We start from the raw sequence: 24,571 nt of genomic DNA, 5'->3' as shown, positions 1-24,571 counted from the left end.
TAACTGGTGTCTCTGTGGGGGTATACACAGTGCCGCTGTGTATAGGTGGCAAATGTGTCATTTCGGATCTTACGCCTCGATCACACCGATTAGCGCCACTGTGCTAAATAGTACGCAGCATCATCTGGATATGTGTAACGTCCTGACCAGAGTTCTTATGTGTTTTGCTTGTTTAGTGTTGGTCAGGACGTGAGCTGGGTGGGAATTCTATGTTGTGTGTCTAGTTCGTCTGTTTCTGTGTTCAGCCTAATATGGTTCTCAATCAGAGACAGCTGTCAATCGTTGTCCCTGATTGAGAATCATATACAGGTGGCTTGTTTTGTGTTGGATTGTGGGTGGTTGTTTCCTGTCTTTGTGTTTTGTCTGCACCAGCTAGGACTGTGACGGTTAGTTTGTTTTGTCATTTTGTATAGTGTTTTGTGTTAATTAAATCATGGAAAATTACCACGCTGCACATTGGTCCTCAGATCCTTCTCGCCTCTCCTCGTCTGAAGAGGAGGACGACTTAGAGTGCCGTTACAATATGTATGCAACAAGAGTTCAACATTCACCTTCTGCTACCATTTCTGGCAATCCGTCGACGCGTACAGTCTGACGCGTACTTCGATGAAACCCGACGTGTGCACCACCCCGAACGCACAGCAACTGCCTCTGCAACGCAATGCTGCAAGGCAAACGCAGCCTTCCATTGGAAATGAATGTACTTCTGGTGTACCAAAACGCAACGACGCTCTCGGTGGTGTCTAGGCGTTATTGCATGAACATGCCACCTTCGAGAATCACTGCAGACTCCCGTTTTGAACGGAGAACCTAATTCACGGTTAAATATCAAGGTTACGTTTCCAACATCATTCCAGTATGTTTCATGAAGCTGCCTCCCATTTTTACTTCAGTGGAGGGGAACTAACTCTGGCAAATTGAGATGAATGCTACCCATTAGCCAAAAGTCAAATCCCGTTTCTCTACAGTACCACACCAGCACTACCAGAGGCAATCCAATAGGTTCCTCACTCAGCAATGGAGTGCTGTTGCCAGCGTGTGAACTGTGAAATTCCTCCCTCCACACTAGTGTTTCTGCATTAGTGCGTGGTTGCCAGATCTGCGTGATTTCCCCCTTTTTGGCCAAAGGCATTCTCGGGGCCAAAGCCATCTGCCATCTGCCACCCAAACTGTAATTTAATTGCACTTAACTTTTTTATGAAGCACACGTTTAATATAGAAAGCTTATTAAATCAGGGTGATATTTAATTTCATACCAGTCGTGTTTTTGCTGCCGCTTGATTCGCTATGCATCCCATAGACACTCTCTCGACACACACGCACGCACACACACACACACACACACACATATAAGGGCTTAGAAGCCAGCAGAGATGAGACATGGAGAACTGGTATGAGCTGGTTTTGAAGTTTGTCTATGGCAGGGATGTTTCTATGGGTCTGTGTTTTACTGTGTGTCTATTTCAGAATCTAATTCTATCTCCAGTCCTTGAAGGCCGCTGTGTGTCACTGTTTTCATCCTAATTACTTTCTAATAACAGACTACTTTTTAATTCGACCTGGGCGACCAGGAGTGTGAAATCGTTTGCTTATTAATGAGACAAATCAATCTCATCAGGATCATTAATTCCACTCTTTTGAATGCCGTTCCCCCGTTCTTGCGCTCTTACAATCTGACGGGAGTTGGCTAGAGGAGGAGGAGGAGAAGGAGGAGGAGGAGGAGAAGGAGAAGGAGGAGGAGGTGGTCTGTGCCAGTGTTGTTGTTTAGCATCCTGCCAGCCGCTGACTGACTATGTGACTTTTAGCACATGATTAGGAAGTGACTCAGGCAAGACTCAGGCAACACACGCACAGGACAGAGGGAGAGGAAAAGGGAGGATGAGAGGAGAGAGAGAGACGAGGGTAAAACAGCCTCCAGGAACTTAATGAGGTGTGCCCCGCTGAGTGGAGAAAGGGCTGTTAATCACACACACAGTCTCTTTCTCACACACACACACGCACACACTCTCTCTCTCTCTCGCTCGCTCGCTCGCTTGCACACATACATACACACTCACACACACAACCACTCTGTTTCACCTACACACACACACACTCTCTCACACACACCACATACACACACATACACACTCACACACACACAAACTCACCACTCTCATAAGCTCATTATGTAAAAGCCAGTGAAAGTTTGTCTCGGTATGTCTATCTGGGGCAGAAGGGCTTTTCATGCTGTTTTAGCTCGTCAGGATTACTCTGCACAGCACCTCTCTGACATGACCGACTCTGGGTTCTGCATCCCAAATGGTGCCCTATTCCCTGCATAGTGCACTACTTTTGGGCCCTGGTCAAACGTAGTGCACTACGCAGGGAATAGGGAGACATTTGGAATGCAGTCTCTGTCCAATACACAGTAGGGATGTGTTCTGTCTCTTATACCATAGTGTATTATTACAGAAGCATGTTTTACTACAGCGAGAGGCGGATGTATGATTAACAGGTATTTCGGCAGATGTCCGTTGTCTATTGAACACTACAGAAATTCTACAGAAAATATTTGATAGATTGAGGATGAACATGTGCTCTTGTGTGTCTGATGCTAATTGCTGTGCTATTACAGCTACAGTTGGATTCTGAACTGATATATATGTTTTCTTGATTTCTAATACACTAGAGGCAGGGTTGGGGTTCATTTAATTCAATTCAACCTGTGAATTGAAATTGGACACACCACACCGAAAACATGAATTTATATTCTATTTGAATGAAAGGGAGTTGAATTTCATTCAAAGCTATTCAAAGAAATTCAACTGAAAAATTAAACATGAAAAGTAATTCCTTTGACACATGTTTACCCAAAGAATATGTCAATTAATACTTAAGAAATACAGATACTATTTAAAATATCAGGTAGATTATCACTCATACAGTGGGACAAAAAAGTATTTAGTCAGCCACCAATTGTGCAAGTTCTTCCACTTAAAAAGATGAGAGAGGCCTGTAATTTTCATCATAGGTATACTTCAACTATGACAGACAAAATGAGAAAGAAAATCCAGAAAATCACATTGTAGGATTTTTTATGAATTTATTTGCAAATTATGGTGAAAAATAAGTATTACAGGCCTCTCTCATCTTTTTAAGTGGGAGAACTTGCACAATTGGTGGCTGACTAAATACTTTTTTGCCCCACTGTACATGTATTTTATTACAACATTTTTGTCATGAGACGTTAAGTTGTTCCCTTCCATTCTGGAGTGTTTGGTCTTATCTAATGCATTCTGGGACATTTTTCTGACTAGTTTTTTCATAACATGTTAGTGAAGTATGAATTATTATAGACAACCCACAAAATGATCTTAGAATATTTCAATCATATGTTTAACATAGTGTTGGTTACCATACTTGATGTCAAAATTAACATTGTATAGTGTTGTGTTCACATATATAATATCCATTTGAATAGCCAAAATCCATTTGAATTTCATTGAATAAAACTTCTACTTCCTTTAATTCCATTCCATTCAAATTCTGCTTCCTGTGGGGTGTAGTCAATTCAAATTCAATTCATATTCTGCTTCCTGTGAAGTGTAGTCAATTCAAATTAAATTCAAATTCTTCTCCCTGTGGGGTGTAGTCAATTCAAATTCAATTCAAATTAGTAAACAAGGCATTTGTGGTAAGTACGTGGGGGCTGCCATCTTTATGCACCTCCGCTATTCAGAATTGCTAGGAGGATGAACATGTGTTCATGTCTGGTACTTAGAGAACCATGTCAAATGTATTTTTAAGGCTAGTTGGATGGCTGATCACTAAAGCTCTCTCAAAAGTAACCAAAAGTACACGTTTGTTGTAACCCCAGACAAACTCACCTGATTCAACTCATTGCGGGCTTGATGACTAGTTGAAAAATTGAACCAGGTGTGCTTGTCCCGGGCTACAACAGCAACGTGTGCTGTTGGGGGTACTCGAGAAGTTGGCGAACACTGATCTAATGTATGCAGATGTTCAGTGTCTGTTCTGTGTATGCTAACGTTCAGTGTCTGTTCTGCGTATGCCAGCAATGACTGACTGGCTACGTGTAGCACACTGTGAAGATTGAACACGTGTTCATGTCTGATACTTATAAAACCATGCATTATAGCTGAAGTTGGATGTTTGACTTCTGATGAAAACTGAAGCTCTGTTCATGATGGGCAACGTGATGATATGTAATGTAGTGTATGCAGATGTTGAGATGTGTACCATTATAGAAATTCTCCAACTGAGCCACAATCTGTAACATGTAGACTTCACCACAGATCTCTCCTACACCTATTTTTTATTCATTATCTTTATGTATTATCTCAGGTTTTATTCTTCTGTTTTATTTAAAGTAGTGATGTAAAAATAGTATATGAATAAACATGTCTATTTCCCCCCAGATCCTGGTGCACGTGGGCTTCCTGACAGAGGAGTCCGGGGACGTGTTCAGCCCAAAGGTTCTGAAGGGAGGACCCCTGGGGGAGATGGTCCAGTGGGCCGACATCCTCACAGCCCTCCACGTCCTGGGACACAACCTCAAGATCTCCATGTCTGTTAAGGAACTGCAGGGGTGAGTCAGCATCTTATAATGTTGCAACGATGTTAATGGGAAACTGTGTTTTGGCTGTGTCTTGATTCGATCACCTTTTGATTGATTGAATTTGTTTGGGTGTTTTAGTGTGTGGTGGATTGGAAGCGTTTTCGTTGATCTGACCACAGCCATTTTGTTTAGTCAGCAATTGGCCAATACACACAGTATGGGCAATTAGCATGTGCTTTTATCCAAAGCGACTTACAGATCCTCCAAGGTGATGGTGTTAAAAAGCGCTTTGTGATCAATGGACAGACGGTCGTTTGTATTTCATTGCTGTTCATTTCATCACTTTGACTTGTCGCTCATGTTGATCCATAGAATTACAATGGGAACACACAGTGGCTATAGAAGGTCTGCATGCCCTTGAACTTTCCCGTTTTGCTGCCTTAAAATTGGATCTAAAAATGTATTCAAATAGATTTTCAAAGTGAAAGAAAGTTCTAGAAAATTGTCCAACTAAAACAAAAACGGAAATATCATAATCTCTAACCCATTGAGTTAATACTTGGTGGAAGCACCTTTGGCAGCCATTACAGTTGTGAATCATTTTCATTAAGGATCTACCATCTTTGCACAACTCGTAGGGCAACATTTATGCATTGTTTTTGTCAAAACTGCTCAGGCTCAGCTAATTTGTTTGGGGATCATTGATGGACAGTGATATTTAGATTTTTTTTTTTAAGCAAATTTAAGTCAGGACTGAGACTAGACCACTCAGGAATACTCAACAGCTCTTGTCTCACAGAAAAATACAACCCTATCCCAGGGTTAGGTTATCAGAAGACTGAAGTGGGATTTCCTCAAACTTTTTTACCTAGGCTTTGATCCTTTCATATTTCTCTTGATCCTGACAAACTCCCCAGTCCCTATCAGAAAAGTTTTCTATAACTTTCTTTCACTTTGAAAATGTGGAGTAGGTTGTGTAGATCTGTAGGTTAAAAATGATAATTGAATCCCTTTTTAGATTACGTTTTAACGCGGCAAAATGTGAAAACAGTAAAAAGGGTTGTAGACTTTCTAAAGGCAATGTATTTTAGATAAAGGACCAATTTTCAGGTAGAGAGCAAGTGATATTACCACTGGGCCACTATTCCCCTTAAACAGTTCATATCTTTTTAACCACATCAATATACAGTTGAAGTCGGGAGTTTACTTATATTTAGGGTTGAGTCATTAAAACTCGTTTTTCTACCACTCCACAAATGTCTTGTTAACAAACTATAGTTCTGGTAAGTCGGTTAGGACATTACTTTGTGCATGACACAAGTAATTTTTCCAACAATTGTTTACAGACAGATTATTTCACTTATAACTCACTATATCACAATTCCAGTTAGTCAGAAGTTTACATACACTAAGTTGACTATGCATTTAAACAGCTTGAAAAATTCCAGAAAATGATGTCATGGCTTTAGAAGCTTCTGATAGGCTAATTGATATAATTTGAGTCAATTGGAGTGGATGTACTTCAAGTCATACCTTCAAACTCAGTGCCTCTTTGCTTGACATCATGGGAAAATCAAAAGAAATCAGCCAAGACCTCAAAGAAATTATTGTAGACCTCCACAAGTCTGGTTCATCCTTGGGAGCAATTTCCAAACACATGAAGGTACCACGTTCATCTGTACAAACAATAGTACGAAGGTATAAACACCATGGGCCCACAGAGCTGTCATACCGCTCAGGAAGGAGACACATTTTGTCTACTTGAGATGAATGTACTTTGGTGCGAAAAGTGCAAATCAATCCCAGAACAATAGCAAAGGACCTTGTGAAGATGCTGGAGGAAACAGGTACAAACATATCTATATCCAAAGTAAAACAAGTCCTATATCGACATAACCTGAAAGTCCGCTCAGCAAGGAAAAAGCCACTGCTCCAAAACCGCCATAAAAAAGCCAGACTACCGCTTGCAACTGCACGTGGGGACAAAGATCGTACTATTTGGAGAAATGTCCTCTGGTCTGATGAAACAAAAATAGAACTGTTTGGCCATAATGACCATCGTTATGTTTGAAGGAAAAAGGGGGATGCTTGCAAGCCGAAAAACACCATCCCAACTGTGAAGCACGGGGGTGGCAGCAGCATGTTGTGGGGGTGCTTTCCTGCAGGAGGGACTGCTCCACTTCACAAAATAGATGGCATCATGAGGGAGGAAAATTATGTGGATATATTGAAGCAACATCTCAAGACATCAGTCAGGAAGTTAAAACTTGGTCGAAAATGGGTCTTCCAAATGGACATTGACCCCAAACATACTTCCAAAGTTGTGGCAAAATGGCTTAAGGACAACAAAGTCAAGGTATTGGAGTGGCCATCACAAAGCCCTGACCTCAATCATATAGAACATTTGTGGGCAGAACTGAAAAAGCATGTGCGAGCAAGGAGGCCTACAAACCTGACTCATTTACACCAGCTCTGTCAGGAGGAATGGGCCAAAATTCACCCAACATATTGTGGGAAGCTTGTGGAAGGCTACCCAAAATGTTTGACCCAAGTTAAACAATTTAAAGGCAATGCTACCAAATACTATTTGAGTGTATGTAAACTTCTGACCCACTGGGAATGTGATAAAAGAAATAAAAGCTGAAATAAATCATTCCCTCTACTACTATTCTGACATTTCACATTCTTAAAATAAAGTGGTGATCCTAATTGACCTAAGACAGGGAATTTTTATTTGGATTAAATGTCAGGAATTTTGAAAAACTGAGTTTATATGTATTTGGCTAAGATGTATGTAAACTTCCGACTTCAACTGTACCTGCTCTACCACCCCAGTTAACCCAATACATCAGCCCATCAGAACCTCAGACCCGGGCTGTGTCTCAATCGACAAGGATGCTGCCTTTTGAGGCAGCTTTCTAGGCAGGATGTCAAAATTGGTATGTCCCAATGGTACCTTCAAATGCTGCTTTCTAAGGTGCTTTCATTGGGCGATTTTGAAGGCAGCATCCCATGTGTCCATCGCTGGGGAGGTTATCCCATAACCCCTTTTGGCGCACCGAAAATTAAATTCAATTAATGGTGGACAGTCCCGCTTGGGAGAAGATGTTCCAGAACAATAAGGAATAACTTTGCGAAATGTAAGTATAATGCTTATTTATTCACAATAATATGTTCAACAAATTACTTTCATATGAATTTTCAATTAAAATGTTAAGTAACTTTTGTTTATCAGCCCGTTGCCAAGCTAGCTAGCTAGCTAACACATCATACGTGATAGCTAGCTAACGTAATAGGCGTTCTCGTCCTGCTTATCGGCTGTTTAGAGATGCACAACTAAACTAACTAGGCCTAATCGTAGATTCAACAATGTGTCAATTGTGAAGCCCCAGACAGTTTTTAAATCAATGAATTGGTGAACTTGCTAGCCAGCTAAAAACATGTACTGTAGCAAGTGTGTTTTCGGGGACTAAAGTGGACACCTGATCACGTATTACTCCATTGCATTGGCTTGACAGGAGAAAACAGTCCTGCCTGACCCGTTTGGAGGTCAGACATGTTACGTTCTTTTACAACATCTGATGAAAAATGTAGGAAATGCAACCAGCTGTCACGTTCCTGACCTATTTCTGTTAGTTTGTTATATGTGTTAGTTGGTCAGGACGTGAGTTTGGGTGGGCATTCTATGTTTTCTGTTTCTATGTTGGTTTATGGGTTGCCTGGTATGGCTCTTAATTAGAGGCAGGTGTTTGGCGTTCCTCTATTTAAGAGTCATATTTAGGTAGGTGTTTTCACAGTGTTCGTTGTGGGTGATTGTCTCCTGTGTTTGTGTATGTCGTTGCGCCACACGGGACTGGTTTCGGTTTGTTTATTCAATGTCATTTATGTGTAGGCTTTTTTCCCTGTTCGTGCGTTCTCGTGTGTAATGTGAGTCCGTCGTTCAGATCTGTCTACACCGTTTATTTGTTTTGTTAGTGTATTAGTCGAGTTCGTGTTTTGTTTTTTCTTTAATAAATCATGTCTACAAACTCAGCTGCATTTTGGTTCGATCCCTGCTCCTCCTCTTCTGATGAAGAGGAGGAGGAAAGCCGTTACACCAGCTGTGTTCTGTTCATTCTATGCTTGCTAGCCAGCCAAGTTATTTGTGCATTCTGTTGATGAGTCTGTTTAGCAAGCTTGCTTGCTAGCTAGCTGCATGTAGGGTCTGTTTACGTAACATTAACGTTAGCTGACATTCTCTTGTCACTTTCCCTTCTCCTATTGTGTTGCACAATTTGGGTTTGTTGTTACTAGTTAAAATTAGAGGCTAAGTTATTCTACTCTTACTGTAAACAACTGATCACGATAAAACAGTATATGCAAAACTGTTAACAAAATGATTACGCATGAATAAAGGAGGTTGTGGCTTCAGTGACTTGAACCAGCACTGACATTTGAGCAGTGAGGTTCATTTCGCCCCCCCTTGTCTCTTGCTTGTTCCAGCTCTCACCCTGACACCCTGCGGATGTAAATCATTTGTTGGGAACCTCCCAGCCACCAGGATAATCACCAGATCCCAGGTTTTTATTCAGGAGTGTGCAACATCACAATGTTAGATAGAAATAAATTCACCCACGTTATTGTTTATCGTGCAGATTTCTCAGGACATTGTAACCTACGAATCTCATTCTAAAACATGTACTTTTCTGTCCCACGGGATTGCACTGTGGGCAAATCTTCAATTTAGACCACGATTAGTTGAAGTTAAGTATTAGTAAAGGCTTGGACAAAAACGTGCAAAGTCCTGTCCTGTGTATAAAACGACTAAATTTGCCCTCGTGTAAAGAACAAGTTTATGAATGTTGGAGGTTAATCTCCTTGAGATTTCCCTCACTTGGGAATGACCTATTTTGTAGAATGGACTGTGCTTTAAGGACTAATGCACAGACACAGAAAAATATTCAAATGTTAAACATTTATTCAAAATGACAAGTTGATGTCTCCACATGTTTCTGGTTTTGAGACTTGGGCATCTGGTTCCTGTTGTTCATCTGGTGCCTGTTGTTCATCTGGTGCCTGTTGTTCATCTGTCCAATCCCCTACAAGGAGATAGAAAGACATCAATAATACTGCAATGCTGTATTCATTTCATTGAATATATATTCCTGTTTGATATGCATTTATATAATTACATTGGACATGTTATCTTTTATCACGGCAGTATTTGTATCCAATGCATCTAGCTAACATTAGGATGAAGGTAGCCAAGGCCCTCTTATCTAGTTCGATTGCATCATAACACCTTTCAATAATAGTTATCAACGAATATAAAACCATGTGATCCTGAACATCAGTGTCTTTTAATAAGAAGCGCAGGTGTAATAGTTGTATGACTTAATCACAACGTCAGCCTACTCGTACAAAAAACTTTAGCAGCTGTAATGCAAGATTAGTTTCACGGTGTTTTTGCTATTTTATCACACTTAAACAGTCAGTAAAATATCTTATTTAGCCATCTCAAAAAATCGTATCCTGTATCATGCACGCTTGCTTTGCTGTCCACGAAGATGGAGCTACAGACCAAGCAATATGCGAGAGGAGAACCCTATATACCGCAGGATAGTTATTCTGGTCGATGTCAACTTAACTCACGGACAGGTACTGAGGAGATCGATTATTGTCTGCTTGTCTACTTGTTATTCGTGTCAGATATTTCCATTTTGGGATAGTTGTTCACTGAATTGCTAGCAAACGTCTCGCGCTCGGTGGAATGCAAATGCGTTGTCACATGATGCTGCCTTCCAAATACCGTCCAGATTGGCAGTTTCAGTACTTACTGGGAAAGTGCTACCTACTAAGTTAGTTGCCTTTGGAGGCAGGTAGCCGGCAGACAGCTGCCTTTGGATTGGGACACAGCCCTGCAGTCTTCTTATTGAGTTATTTAGTGACCCCATCGATCGTCATCGACCTCCTCTCCAGTCAATGGTGCAATGTTGTGTCTATTTCCGCTACCCTCGTCCAGTCAGCACCTCTTCATATATCCCCTTTTGTGCTGACGGATACAGTAGTCGCCGTCACCGTGCGGTCTCCGGGCGGACCAGACATAAATCTGTCTCATTGGTTAAGACACTCCGGGGCCGGTGTCCAATGTTTGGCTACTAAAAGCAGGGCTAAAGACTGTAAATCACAAGAGATAGTCAAACACCGCCAGCCAGGGTTAGTCATATGGAGATGGATTGGGTAGTGTGGTTGGCCGCCAAACCTGTGTTGGGGATTATGAATTGAGTTGTCTTGAAGTAATTTCTTTCCAGCTTCTTTGATATAAGGAGATGTTTGCAGCTGAGTCATGGTTTGTTGGGTTAGCCAATTCCACTGTTTTGTGAGCTTCTGACTAAGTGACGTATCCCACTCTCTGTCTGTCTCTTTCTCTACTTCTCCTTTCCAAACCTTCACTTTGTTCCTCTCTCTACCTCCGTGTAGATCCTCCTCTTCTCTGTCTGTCTCTTTTGTTCTCTCTTTCACAAAGTGTCTCCTCTCTGTCTGTTTACACCTCAATCTCTCTCTGTCTTTCTCTCTCTGTATCTTTCGTTACATTCTCCACGTTACACACTCTCTCGCTTCAAGTGCTATCGAACAAGGTTGTTTGCTGTAACCCAGCTTACCATTGTTGACTTGAAACTCCGCAGCTACCCCCTATTTCCCATGACCCCCTGCTTTCAACAGGACAAAGAACATTGGCCTTTTGGATTCGACAGATGTGATATTACAAGCAATTTAGCTGTCACTGGAGGAAGCGCAATAACTTTTTGTTATTCCCCCTCTATCGGTCTGTCTTTAGATTTGGCTTTGATGAACAGAAATTGTTCTATCAATCATTTTTGTTTAACACCACTGGACAAAAGAATTGGGACATACAAGAGGTTGATATTATGAAGAAGAAGAAGATAACACTCTCACAATGTCAGGACAAGAGAGCGTGACGGGTCGTCATTTATTAATATGGGTTAATTTTAAAGGTGTTTCCCCCTTCACACGTTTGCTGTAGCTCTCTCTGCCTAAGTGAGGACACAGAAAAGCGTGCCACTTAAAGATGGCAGACTTTCTGTTTGAAGAGTAAGTATAGATTTATGTTGGCAGCCAAGTGCGACACGACGTCATGAAAAATGTTTCGTTTCGCCGCCAAGTCACAAACATCCCAAGGCATTGTTTTCAACAGCTTTTCTTGTTTATTTATTTTTCTTTTATTTCAGAAGAAAACCGAAGCCACTTATCACAGAAGCTCGTCTGAAATGTTTTGTTTTTTTCCGCTCGTATCTCTCTGTTTTTCTGCTGACGAATTGCAATCAGCGCTTTTGTCAGTAATCAAATGTGGCAGAGAAAACAACGAGGCAGACGGAATACTCGCCAAATAATTTGCCTTTCAGATACAGATTTAACAGATTTGATTCTATTACATTGAGCACATCATCTGGTTTTGAAATCAGCACAGTTCAACAATGTACACTATATAGGATAACAGCCCACATAAAGAAGGCCTGAAGGTTTGCCAGATCCCCACGGCTCCTGTCTGTCAATGAGGTAGATGGATGGATAGATGATTCTATTAGGATTGATAGATGAATGAGTGGAAGGGAGAGCCTATAGGGAGAGGTACTATATCAATGATTCAGCAACAGTGGGTGTGTGTGGGTTTTGATTGTATTTACTGTGAACAAAGAAACCTCATATAATCCTATCTGTTGTCCATTGTGTTGTTACAGCTATGAATGTGGAATCACAGCAGAGTCCAGTCTTCTACTAATATCCATTATTCTGGTTGTGGTAGCTACTGTGTACACACACACACACGCATTGAATATAGCCCATGCCTGTCTATTCTGGTGAGTCTGCATTCTCCTCTATGGGCCTATAACAGAATTACATAATGGAGATGATGGCTAATTTACAGACAATTAGATAGACCACAGCCCAGGTGTATTACAACAACAATTGTCAAAGACTCCAGCCACCCAAGTCATAGACTGTCCTCTCTGCTACCGCATGGCAAGTTTAGAACCATTAGACTGCTAAATAGCTACCCGGTCTACTTGCATTTGACCCCTTTTTGCACCAACTCTTTTGGCTCATCACGTACACTGCTGTTACTGCTATTTATCTATCCTGTTGCCTATTCACTGTACCTCTACCTATATGTACATATCTACCTCAATTACCTCGTACCCCTGCACATCAACTCCGTACTGGTACCCCGTGTATATAGCCAAGTTATCATTACTCATTGTGTATTTATTCCTTGTGCTATTATTTTAATATTTTTTTCTCTGCATCGTTGGGAAGTAAGTAAGCGTTTCACTGTTAGCCTGTTAACCTGTTATTTTATTACCAGCACGACTGGAAAGGACTGCTGTCCATCGTATACACCTCATTTACATATATACAATCCACTTCAAAATTGTGGATTCGGCTATTTTAGACATACCTGTTGCTGACAGGTGTTTAAAATTGAGCACACAGCCATGCAATCTCCATAGACAAACATTGGCAGTAGAACAGCCTTACTGAAGAGCTCAGTGACTTTCAACGAAGCACCGTTATATGATGCCACCTTACCAACAAGTCAGTTCGGCAAATTTCTGCCCTGCTAGAGCTGGCCTGGTCAGCTATAAGTGCTGTTATTGTGAAGTGGAAACGTCTAGGAGCAACAACCACTCAGCCGTGAAGTGGTAGGCCGCACAAGCTCACAGAACGGGACCGCCGAGTGCTGACCGTCGAGTGCTGACCGTCGAGTGCTGAAAAATTGTCTGTCTTCGGTTGCAACACGCACTACTGAGTTCCAAACTGCCTCTGGAAGCAACGTCAGCACAACAACTGTTTGTCGGAAGCTTCATGAAATGGTTTCCATGGCTGATCAGCTGCACATATGCCTAAAATCTCCATGTGCAATGCCAAGCGTCGGGTGGAGTGGTGTAAAACTCCCGCCATTGGAATCTGGAGCAGTGGAAATGCGTTCTCTGGAGTGATGAATCATGCTTCACCATCTGGCAGTCCGACGGACTAATCTAGGTTAGGTGGATGCCAGGAGAACGCTACCTGCCCCAATGGTTGTGCCAATTGTACATTTTGGTGGAGGAGGAATAAGGGTCTGGGGCTGTTTTTCAAGGTTCGTGCTAGACCCGGGGAAATCTTAATGCTACAGCATACAATGACATTCTAGCCAATTCTGTACTTCCAACTTTGTGGCAACTGTTTGGGGAAGGCCCTTTCCTGTTTCAGCATGACAATGCCCCCATGCACAAAGCGAGGTCCATACAGAAATGGTTTGCTGAGATTGGTGTGGAAGACAATGACTGGCCTGCACAGAGCCTTGACCTCAACCCCATCTAACACCTTTGGGAGGAATTGGAATACCGACTGCGAGCCAGACTTAATCAACATCGGTGCCCGAGCTCACTAATGCTATTGTGGCTGAATAGAAGCAGGTCTCCGCAGCAATGTTCCAACATCTAGTGGAAAGCCTTCCCAGAAGTGTGAAGGCTGTTATAGCAACTCCATATTAATGCCCATGATTTTGAAATGAGATGTTCGACAAGCAGGTGTCCACATACTTTTGGTCATGTAGTGTATAAGTGTCTGGGTATGGAGGGAAAAGGGTGAGGTCTTTGTATTAGATGACAACACTGCATCATAACCCCTCTCTAAACGAAATATCATATTACATAGTTGTGTCTCCATGGTAGCCCACATAAATACTATATACATATTACATGGTTGTTGATGCATACATATTTTGTTTTGTAACTCAGTGTTTTGTAACTCTGTGTTTTGTAACTCGGTGTTTTGTAACTCGGTGTTTTGTAACTCAGTGTTTTGTAAAGAAGGCTTTATACAGTTGAAGTCGGAAGATTACCTAAACTCAGTTTTTCACAATTCCTGACATTTAATCCTAGTAAAAAATCCCTGTTTTAGGTCAGTTAGGATCACCACTTTATTTTAAGAATTTGAAATCGGAATAACAGTAGAGAATTATTTATTTCAGCTTTTATTTCTTTCATCACATTCCCAGTGTGTCGGACGTTTACATACACTCAATTAATATTTGGTAGCATTGCTTTTAAATTGTTTAACTTGGGTCAAACATTTTGGGTAGCCTTCCACAAGCTTACCACAATACGTTGGGTGAATTTTTGCACATTCCTCCTGACAGAGCTGGTGTAACTGAGTTAGGTTTGTAGGCCTCCTTCCTCGCACACGCTTTTTCAGTTCTGCCCACAAATTTTCTATGGGATTGAGGTCAGGGCTTTGTGATGGCCACTCCAATACCTTGACTTTGTTGTCCTTAAGCCATTTTGCCACAACATTGGAAGTATGCTTGGGGTCATTGTTCATTTGGAAGACCCATTTGTAACTAAACTTTAACTTCCTGACTGATGTCTTGAGATGTTGCTTCAATATATCCACATAATTTTCCTGCCTCATGATGCCATCTATTTTGTGAAGTACACCAGTCCTTCCTGCAGCAAAGCACCCCCACAACATGATGCTGCCACCCCCGTCCTTCACTATTGGGATGGTGTTCTTCAGCTTGCAAGCGTCCCCCTTTTTCCTCCAAACATAACGATGATCATTATGGCCAAACAGTTATATTTTTGTTTCATCAGACCAGAGGTTTTGTAGCAGTGGCTTCTTCCTTGCTGAGCGGCCTTTCAGGTTATGTCAATATAGGACTCGTTTTACTGTAGATATAGATACTTTTGTACCCGTTTCCTCCAGCATCTTCACAAGGTCCTTTGCTGTTGTTCTGGGATTGATTTGCACTTTTCGCACCAAAGTACGTTCATCTCTAGGAGACAGAACGCGTCGCCTTCCTGAGGTATGACGGCTACGTGGTCCCATGGTGTTTATACTTGCATACTATTGTTTGTACAGATGAACGTGGTACCTTCATGTGTTTGGAATCCCAAGGATGAACCAGAGTTGTGGAGGTCTACAATAATTTCTTTGATGTCTTGGCTGATTTCTTTTGATTTTCCCATGATGTCAAGCAAAGAGGCACTGAGTTTGAAGGTAGGCCTTGAAATACATCCACAGGTACACCACCAATTGACTCAAATTATGTCAATTAGCCTATCGGAAGCTTCTAAAGCCATGACATAATTTTCTGGAATTTTCTGAGCTGTTTAAATGCACAGTCAACTTAGTGTATGTAAACTTCTGACCCACTGGAATTGTGATACAGTGAATTATAAGTGAAATAATCTGTCTGTAAACAATTGTTGGAAAAATTACTTGTGTCATGCACATAGTAATGTCCTAACCGACTTGCCAAAACTATAGTTGGTTAACAAGAAATTTGTGGAGTGGTTAAAAAACGACTTTTAATGACTCCAACCGAAGTGTATGTAAACTTACGACTTCAACTGTAGGTCCCTTTGGGCAGCTGTTGGTCATGAAAAGAGAGGTAGTACAGAAGAGGGTGAGGCGCTCATTTTCTACCTCTTTTATTCACAATCAGATTGGAGGAAGGACCTCTCTTCTCTCATCCACTGGGTCTGTTCATTCACTTTCCAGTCCTATATTAAGTAGAACATTATTCAGAGAAGTCTTGTCCCCTATTCTTCACGTTGCCCGTCTCCCCTCTCTATTTCTACTTTAAATCTCCTGTATAAGTCAGCAGTAGTTTAAGACGCGTTGCAGATACTCGATATTCTCCTTAGATATTCCCTCGGATCATTTGGGAGATGTTTGATTTCCCTGGTAAACCCTGTGAACTTACATCACTTATACAATCAACTCCTGATATTCAAGACCGATGTGAGTTTGCACTTATCTGGGTTGACAGTATTGGCTGAAGGCTTACTGTAACAAAGACATTAGCTCAGTGACTCCGTAGAGAGTTGTGAGACTGTCCAATGAAGGAAGGCAGTCAGGTGAAAGAGAGAAAGCCTAGTGAGCCGTACGGTAGGACGCTAGAGAAGCTGGGAGAGTAGAGCGAGAAAGAGAGAAAGGACAATTCAAAGAGATTCAGTGGGGGAGGGAGATAGATTGAGTGACAGCAGATTTGTCGAAGGCATTTCATGCCCTGTTAGGCCTCTCTCTCTCTTGGTCAGTGTGGTTTGGGGGTCAGCCCAATTATATGCACCTCTGTCACCACCACCTGGTGGTCTACCATCTCCATGGAGAAAGATACAGGTCACCAGATCGAGTCCCCTGTGATCTCATTCTGCAATGGGGAGTGATGGCATCAGGTGCATTGGGGGTTAGGTAATGCTGGTGTTCTGATGTTCTGGTCCTCGTTTTGTCACATTAGTCTGACCAGATGTTGACAATTCCCACAACCCCATTCCTCTAATGTGACCAAGATGACTTGTGAAGCCCTATGTACAAATACATGTATATGTTTACGATCATTGGTGCCTTTTAGCTCCGCGTCTGCCTATAGGGTCTAGGCTCTGGGCTGTGTGTGTCTGAGGTGGTGGTGGCTGACCTGGAGGCTGGATGATTCCCTGTTAATCTGATACATACACTTCCATTACTCACACCCCTCTGTTGTCTAAATGTCCTCTCCCCTCTCCTCTCCTGGGCCCGTCTCAGTGTAATCCATTTAGCTGTGTTGTCTTTCACGGCGCGGGGTCCGCAACCGGGCAGCCCGCAGACCATTAATCTCTCACACACACACACACAACGCATACACTTGCACTATGTACGCACAGACACACACGCCATGATTGGAATTAGGCTCCCCACTCTCTCTCTAGTTTATCTTTCTCAGTCTTGTTTTCCTCTCCAGCGAGGGTGTCCTCCCATCGTCATACCCATGTCCCAGGCACACACTGATGCGTGCGTCACACACTCCAAAAACACGTGTGCCCAAACACAAATGGCACTAATGGGTTAAATGCGTGCAGCGACGGACACCCACACACTGCAACATATGTTCACTACCATCCCTATTCCTTCCAGACGCCCAGCCTCATCTCCCATCTCTAAATGGGACTTAGAACATGTCTGGGGTGAAAACATCTCCATTTCTCCCTAAGAAAACCTCATTATTAGAAAACATTGCTTTCGGTCCTCCGTGTTAATATTTAAAGGCAGAGGACGTTTAGAGGTAGGCAGGAGGAACACTCAACAGCCATAGGCTGTTTCTCTATTGTAAATCACTTCCTTTCCAACCATTTTAAGGACTATGGTCTTACAGTTATATAAGTATTTGGGGATTTAATGCAAGTAAAGCTTGCCATTTTGTTCACTCAGTGTGTCTTCGCTCTTTCTTTTGCTCACTCGCTCCCTCCCTTTCTCTCCGATTTTCTTTAGCCGTGTCACTCTTCCACACTTTCTTTTGATCGCTTTCTCCATCCTCCATTCATTAACGTGTTATTTACAGTGAGTTGAGACTCCTCAGACCCTGGTTCACCTCCTCTGATTCGACACCTCACTGTGAACATTGCTATTACATACAGTGCATTCGGAAACTATTCAGACCCCTTGACTTTTTTCACATTTTGTTACGTTACAGCCTCATTCTAAAATGGATTAAAAACAAATGTTCCGCATCAATATACACACAATACCCCATCATGACAAAGTAAAAACGGGTTTTATTTTTTTGTGTGCAAATTTACACCCAAAAAAACGGATAACACATTTACATGGGCAGTGATTACAGCCGTGAGTCTTCTTGGGTGTGATGCTACATGCTTGGCACACCTGTATTTGGGGTGTATCTCCCATTCTTCTCTACAGATCCTGTCAAGCACTGTCAGGTTGGATGGGGAGCGTCGCTGCCACCGCCATGCTTCACTGTAGGGATGGTGCCAGGTTTCCTCCAGATGCGATGCATGGCATTCAGGCCAAAGAATGCAATCTTGGTTTCATCAGTCCAAAGAATCTTGTTTCTCATGGTCTGAGAGTCCTTTAGGAAAACTCCAAGCGGGCTGTTATGTGTCTTTTACTGAGGAGTGGCTTCCGTCTGGCCACTCTACCATAAAGGCCTGATTGGTGGAGTCCTGCAGAGATGGTTGTCCTTCTGGAAGGTTCCCCCATCTCCACAGAGGAATTCTGGAGCTTTGTCAGAGTCACCATCGGGTTCTTGGTCACCTCCTTGACCATGGCACTTCTCCCCTGATTGCTCAGTTTGGCCGGGCGGCCAGCTCTGGAACCACCCAAACTCTTCCTAATCTTCTTCCATTTAAGAATGATGGAGGCCACTGTGTTCTTTTACATTTTACATTTACATTTAAGTCATTTAGCAGATGCTCTTATCCAGAGCGACTTACAAATTGGTGCATTCATCTTATGATATCCAGTGGAACAACCACTTTACAATAGTGTATCTAAATATTTTAAGGGAGGGGGGGGGGGGGTTAGAACGATTACTTTATCCTATCCTAGGTATTCCTTAAAGTGGTGGGGTTTCAGGTGTCTCCGGAAGGTGGTGATTGACTCCGCTGACCTGGCGTCGTGAGGGAGTTTATTCCACCATTGGGGTGCCAGAGCAGCGAACAGTTTTGACTGGGCTGAGCGGGAACTGTACTTCCTCAGAGGTAGGGAGGCGAGCAGGCCAGAGGTGGATGAACGCAGTGCCCTTGTTTGGGTGTAGGGCCTGATCAGAGCCTGAAGGTACGGAGGTGCCGTTCCCCTCAAAGCTCCGTAGGCAAGCACCATGGTCTTGTAGCGGATGCGAGCTTCATCTGGAAGCCAGTGGAGAGAGCGGAGGAGCGGGGTGACGTGAGAGAACTTGGGAAGGTTGAACACCAGACGGGCTGCGGCGTTCTGGATGAGTTGTAGGGGTTTAATGGCACAGGCAGGGAGCCCAGCCAACAGCGAGTTGCAGTAATCCAGACGGGAGATGACAAGTGCCTGGATTAGGACCTGCGCCGCTTCCTGTGTGAGGCAGGGCCGTACTCTGTGAATGTTGTAGAGCATGAACCTACAGGAACGGGTCACCGCCTTGATGTTAGTTGAGAACGACAGGGTGTTGTCCAGGATCACGCCAAGGTTCTTAGCACTCTGGGAGGAGGACACAATGGAGTTGTCAACCGTGATGGCGAAATCATGGAACGGGCAGTCCTTCCCCGGGAGGAAGAGCAGCTCCGTCTTGCCGAGGTTCAGCTTGAGGTGGTGATCCGTCATCCACACTGATATGTCTGCCAGACATGCAGAGATGCGATTCGCCACCTGGTTATCAGAAGGGGGAAAGGAGAAGATTAATTGTGTGTCGTCTGCATAGCAATGATAGGAGAGACCATGTGAGGATATGACAGAGCCAAGTGACTTGGTGTATAGCGAGAATAGGAGAGGGCCTAGAACAGAGCCCTGGGGGACACCAGTGGTGAGAGCACGTGGTGCGGAGACAGATTCTCGCCACGCCACCTGGTAGGAACGGCCTGTCAGGTAGGACGCAATCCAAGCGTGGGCCGCGCCGGAGATGCCCAACTCGGAGAGGGTGGAGAGGAGAATCTGATGGTTCACAGTATCAAAGGCAGCCGATAGGTCTAGAAGGATGAGAGCAGAGGAGAGAGAGTTAGCTTTAGCAGTGCGGAGCGCCTCCGTGACACAGAGAAGAGCAGTCTCAGTTGAATGACTAGTCTTGAAACCTGACTGATTTGGATCAAGAAGGTCATTCTGAGAGAGATAGCAGGAGAGCTGGCCAAGGACGGCACATTCAAGAGTTTTGGAGAGAAAAGAAAGAAGGGATACTGGTCTGTAGTTGTTGACATTCTTGGGGACCTTCAATGCTGTAGACATTTTTTGGTACCCTTCCACAGATCTGTGCCTTGACACAATCATGTCTCGGAGCTCTACGGACAATTCCTTCGACCTCGGCTTGGTTTTGCTCTGACATGCACTGTCAACTGGGGGACCTCATATAGACAAGTGTGTCCCTTTCCAAATCATGTGCAATCAATTGTATCCACCACAAGTGGACTCCAATCAAGTTGTAGAAACATCACAAGGGTGATCAATGGAAACAGGATGCACCTGAGCTCAATTTCGAGTCTCATAGCAAAGGATCTGTATACATATGTAAATAAGGTATTTCTGTTTCATTTTTTTATAAATAAAATTTCAAAAACGTATAAAACCAGTTTTTGCTTTGTCATTATGGGGTATTGTGTGTAGATTAATGGGGGGGATATTTGATCAATTTTAGAATGAAGCTGAAACGTAACAAAATGTGGAAAAGGTGAAGGGTTCTGAATACATTCCAAATGCACTGTATATACACACCTCCCCTACACACTGAGTCAGGATACAAAATGGAGGAGTTAGCTAACTTCAATAAATGCACACATGAAAAAATCAGCTGTTATTGCCTCACCTGCAATGCTATTTCTAGTTTCTACAACAGCTGTATTCTTTTGCGATGACAGGGAACTCATTTGCAGACTTTTGGGAAAGCAGCTTACTGTAGAATTGATGATTACTTGTTTGTGACTGCGGTAGAAAATATCGTATTAAAAATACCCATTTGTGAGATGTGTTTTTTCTCTTGGCATATTAATGGTTTGCAAAACTCCGGCAACTTTGTTGCAGACTCTGAAATAACATCACTGTCACATTAATCAGTGAGTGTGTGTGTGTGTGTGTGTGGTGCGCCTTCTGAACCTAGCTCGCAAACGAGGGAGAACGCTCAAGCGCAAAGCAACATTCTGTCTGGTTAAAGTGTGTGAGTTAGCAGAAACAAAATGCCTGGATTATTTTCTTTCCCTCCTCTCTCCCTCTGTGTGTCTCTCTCTCTCTCTCTCTCTCTCTCTCTCTCTCTCTCTCCCCCTCCTTCGGAACCTTGACGCTCAAATGAACAACAGCTTTTTACTGATTTTTTTATCAGCCAGCCACCTTTCACCAACGCTACAGCTGCCTTGACTTCTGACACACACACACACACACACACACAAACACCTTCACTCACCCGATAATGACTTCCCTCTTAGCCACAGATTTGGAGAAAGGTATGAAACCAGCGCCTCTGGATGCCATTGTTCAGAATTTCAGAGTGCCCCGCGGAGTCCACACACATGGGGCTTAAATGGAAAGAGCAGACAGGTATAGCACGCTATGACAGAGTGGAACTACTGCTGAGGAGGGCAGCGCTGGGGCAGCTTAATGGCTGGCTTCAGGCTCGTGAAGTTATAGTGGTTGCCTGGCCGGCTAGCTGGCTGCAGTCACGCTAGGGGAAGGTAAGATGGCTTTGTGGTTTGTGGTGTTTAATTTCTTTACTATCAAATGAGGAGAGACACACTTATCACACAAGTCAGAGTTATACTTAAACTAGATCTTTATTCACTTATTAATAAGGGAGCAGGTCAATACAGCACACACATATATAAAGTGAATCGATTGAGTGCTCTACGTTAATGATGGCTGGTCGACGAATCAACCTCAGATTATTCGTTGAGAGCCCCGAGACAAAAGTAAAAAGGTATTTTATAGCCAAGATACAACCCCTTCAGTTTGATTTAAATTGGTCCTATCGCTCAAAGTCGAAAACCCTCAATTTAACACACATCAACATTCGCAGAACGTACATTTATATTAACATAATGGAGTTCATGCAACAATGGAGTTTCGATTAAAATAAGCTTTAGTTATCCATCACACTCCAATGGATCAGGATGGTGGAAATAACTATAACTAAGTAACTATTTCCACCCCAGAAACTAAAATTAGCATATGTTGTTGGACAAATCCAGGTCGACTCCTGGTTTAAGTCAAATATATTCCGTTCGAGCCTAATGAACATGACCCAAGTCAAGCATCATGGTTCCACTACTTATAAGGCAACTCCAATAGTCTCTATGTGCTATTAACACCACACCTGCTATAGTTCCTGAGTATTATCATTATCATCAAAAACATCATTTGGTAATGGAAATAAGTCAAATAGATTAGGATCAGTTTCACTCTCCCCATTCACCAATCCATCAGTTTTAAAAATCATTCAGTTTCCAAATCATAATCAAAACCCAATTAATTATCCAACCCAAATTTACAATGACATTGCTCAGCGATTCAAATTGGTCCTATCACTCAATATCAAAAACCCTCAATTTAACACACATCAACATTGGCAGAATGTACATTTATATTAACATACTGTCACGATGGTCATGGGAAGAAGTGGACCAAAGCGCAGCGTGGTAAGTGTTCATGATAAATGTATTACTCGAAACACTCGAACAAAATAACAAAGAGGAGAAAACAGTCCTGTCAGGTGCAGACACTAAACAGAAAACAACTACCCACAAAACCCAAACAAAAAAGGACAACTTATATATGATCCCCAATCAGAGACAAAGATAGACAGCTGCCTCTGATTGGGAACCACACCAACATAGAAATAAAGAAACTAGAATGCCCACCCGTGTCACGCCCTGGCCTAACCAAAATAGAGAATAAAAAACCTCTCTATGGCCAGGGCGTAACACATACAGTATAATTATCCTATAATTATACTATTAACTTTCTTTTCACGAGTATAATACTGATCAGTATCTTAATGCATTCTTAATCTAAATTACCATAATTGTATGTAGTGTGTAGACTTCTACAATCAACCGGATTCCCCAAAATAAACAATTTTAGACAAGTCTAAATCAATTTTGGGCACAGTTGACCAACCCCCCCCTTCAGGCACTGATTCTTCTGGCGTCTTCTTCATTGTCTTCTTCAGATAGCTTTACAGTTCAAAGTGGATGATAATGTCCCAATTTCAATGTCTCGAGCCACCACAACCTTTACCACCCATTATGTCTTGTCCATTCGTCAACCAGTATGCCAGCAACATAAGAGAAGATTGGAACATATTTCTCCCCATGCTCACTCCATGTGGACTCCTGTCACACTCGTAAGAGAAAAGACATGAGAGAAAAGCAGTTGATAATGCCGATTGGACGCTGCATACAGGTTGCTGGCTCAGGACTCAGGTCTCTTGGTAGAAGAGGAGCTGACAGGGTCGTATTGAACGCCATTTCTTCAGCCGGTTAGAGGGGGTTTTGAGGTACACACACTGTACGGTCCAATGATCTCTTCCATGCATTAAGACACCAACTGACGTCACCTTTCATGATAACCTCGAGAGGACAGATCAGAACAGTTTAGTTCAGTTCGTTTTGATTGAGGAAATCCAGACAAGCATTAACTATTTAATAAATTATTACTTTTACCAATTATTCTTAATACCAATGTCTAAACATGTGTCAAAGAGAATAACAACACATTCTATTGAAACTATTTTTTGTCACGATCGTCTGTAGAATAAACGTACCAAGGCGCAGCGTGCTCTGAGTTCCACATCTTTAATTTTGTGAAACTTTAAAAAACAAAAATCAAGGAACCAACAACGACCTTGCAGTACTGAGGTGCCACATGCACTGACTCAAAACAAGATCCCACAAAAACCCAGTGGGGAAATGGCTGCCTATATATGATCCCCAATCAGAGACAACAATAAACAGCTGCCTCTGATTGGGAACCATACCAGGCCAACATAAACATAAAACAACCTAGATAATCCACCCTAGTCACACTCTGACCTAACCAACATAGAGAATAAAAGGCTCTCTATGGTCAGGGCGTGACACTTATACTCCCCATCACATTGTCAACTTCATCACAGAGCCACAGGATCAGGAAGTTAGACCTATAACCCATCGGGAGAAATCCCAACAATCCAGCAGACCTAATTTGGTGAGATTTGTATAAAAACAGAACAGAACAAAGAACACCAGAACAATACAGTCCTTCACATATCACTCAAGGTGTGTAAACTTCCATCCAAACCTCAGAGGACTGTTACCTCCCCCATTTTGACACGACTCCCAATGTGAGTAATGTGTAAAGAAACACTACTATTGGTTAAAAATAAAACAAAATAACTTCAAATAACAAAATCAAATTAGAATCACTACCCTTAATAACTCCATAAAGAACAATAATTGTACCCATACGGTCATAGTAAAATAAACTTAAGACAGCCTACCCTTAGTTAAAGGCAATGCCCTCTCCTTCTTCCCATTGGTTCAAATCACA

General features: G+C 42.5%; 1 protein-coding gene across 1 annotated transcript in view; it reads left to right on the top strand.

Moving 5' to 3' along the window:
• Nucleotides 1-24,571, top strand: part of LOC129839993 (alpha-1,6-mannosylglycoprotein 6-beta-N-acetylglucosaminyltransferase B-like) — a gene marked incomplete in the record, with an annotated part of 157,148 nt that overhangs the window by 71,930 nt on the left and 60,647 nt on the right. Inside the window, 1 exon segment of the mRNA XM_055907761.1 lies at nt 4,422-4,591. Within this exon segment, the coding sequence (XP_055763736.1) occupies nt 4,422-4,591 (170 nt within the window).

This window comes from Salvelinus fontinalis, chromosome 40, assembly GCF_029448725.1.
Source record: "Salvelinus fontinalis isolate EN_2023a chromosome 40, ASM2944872v1, whole genome shotgun sequence".
Lineage (NCBI taxonomy): Eukaryota > Metazoa > Chordata > Actinopteri > Salmoniformes > Salmonidae > Salvelinus > Salvelinus fontinalis.
This window is presented reverse-complemented; position numbering and strand designations above follow the sequence as displayed.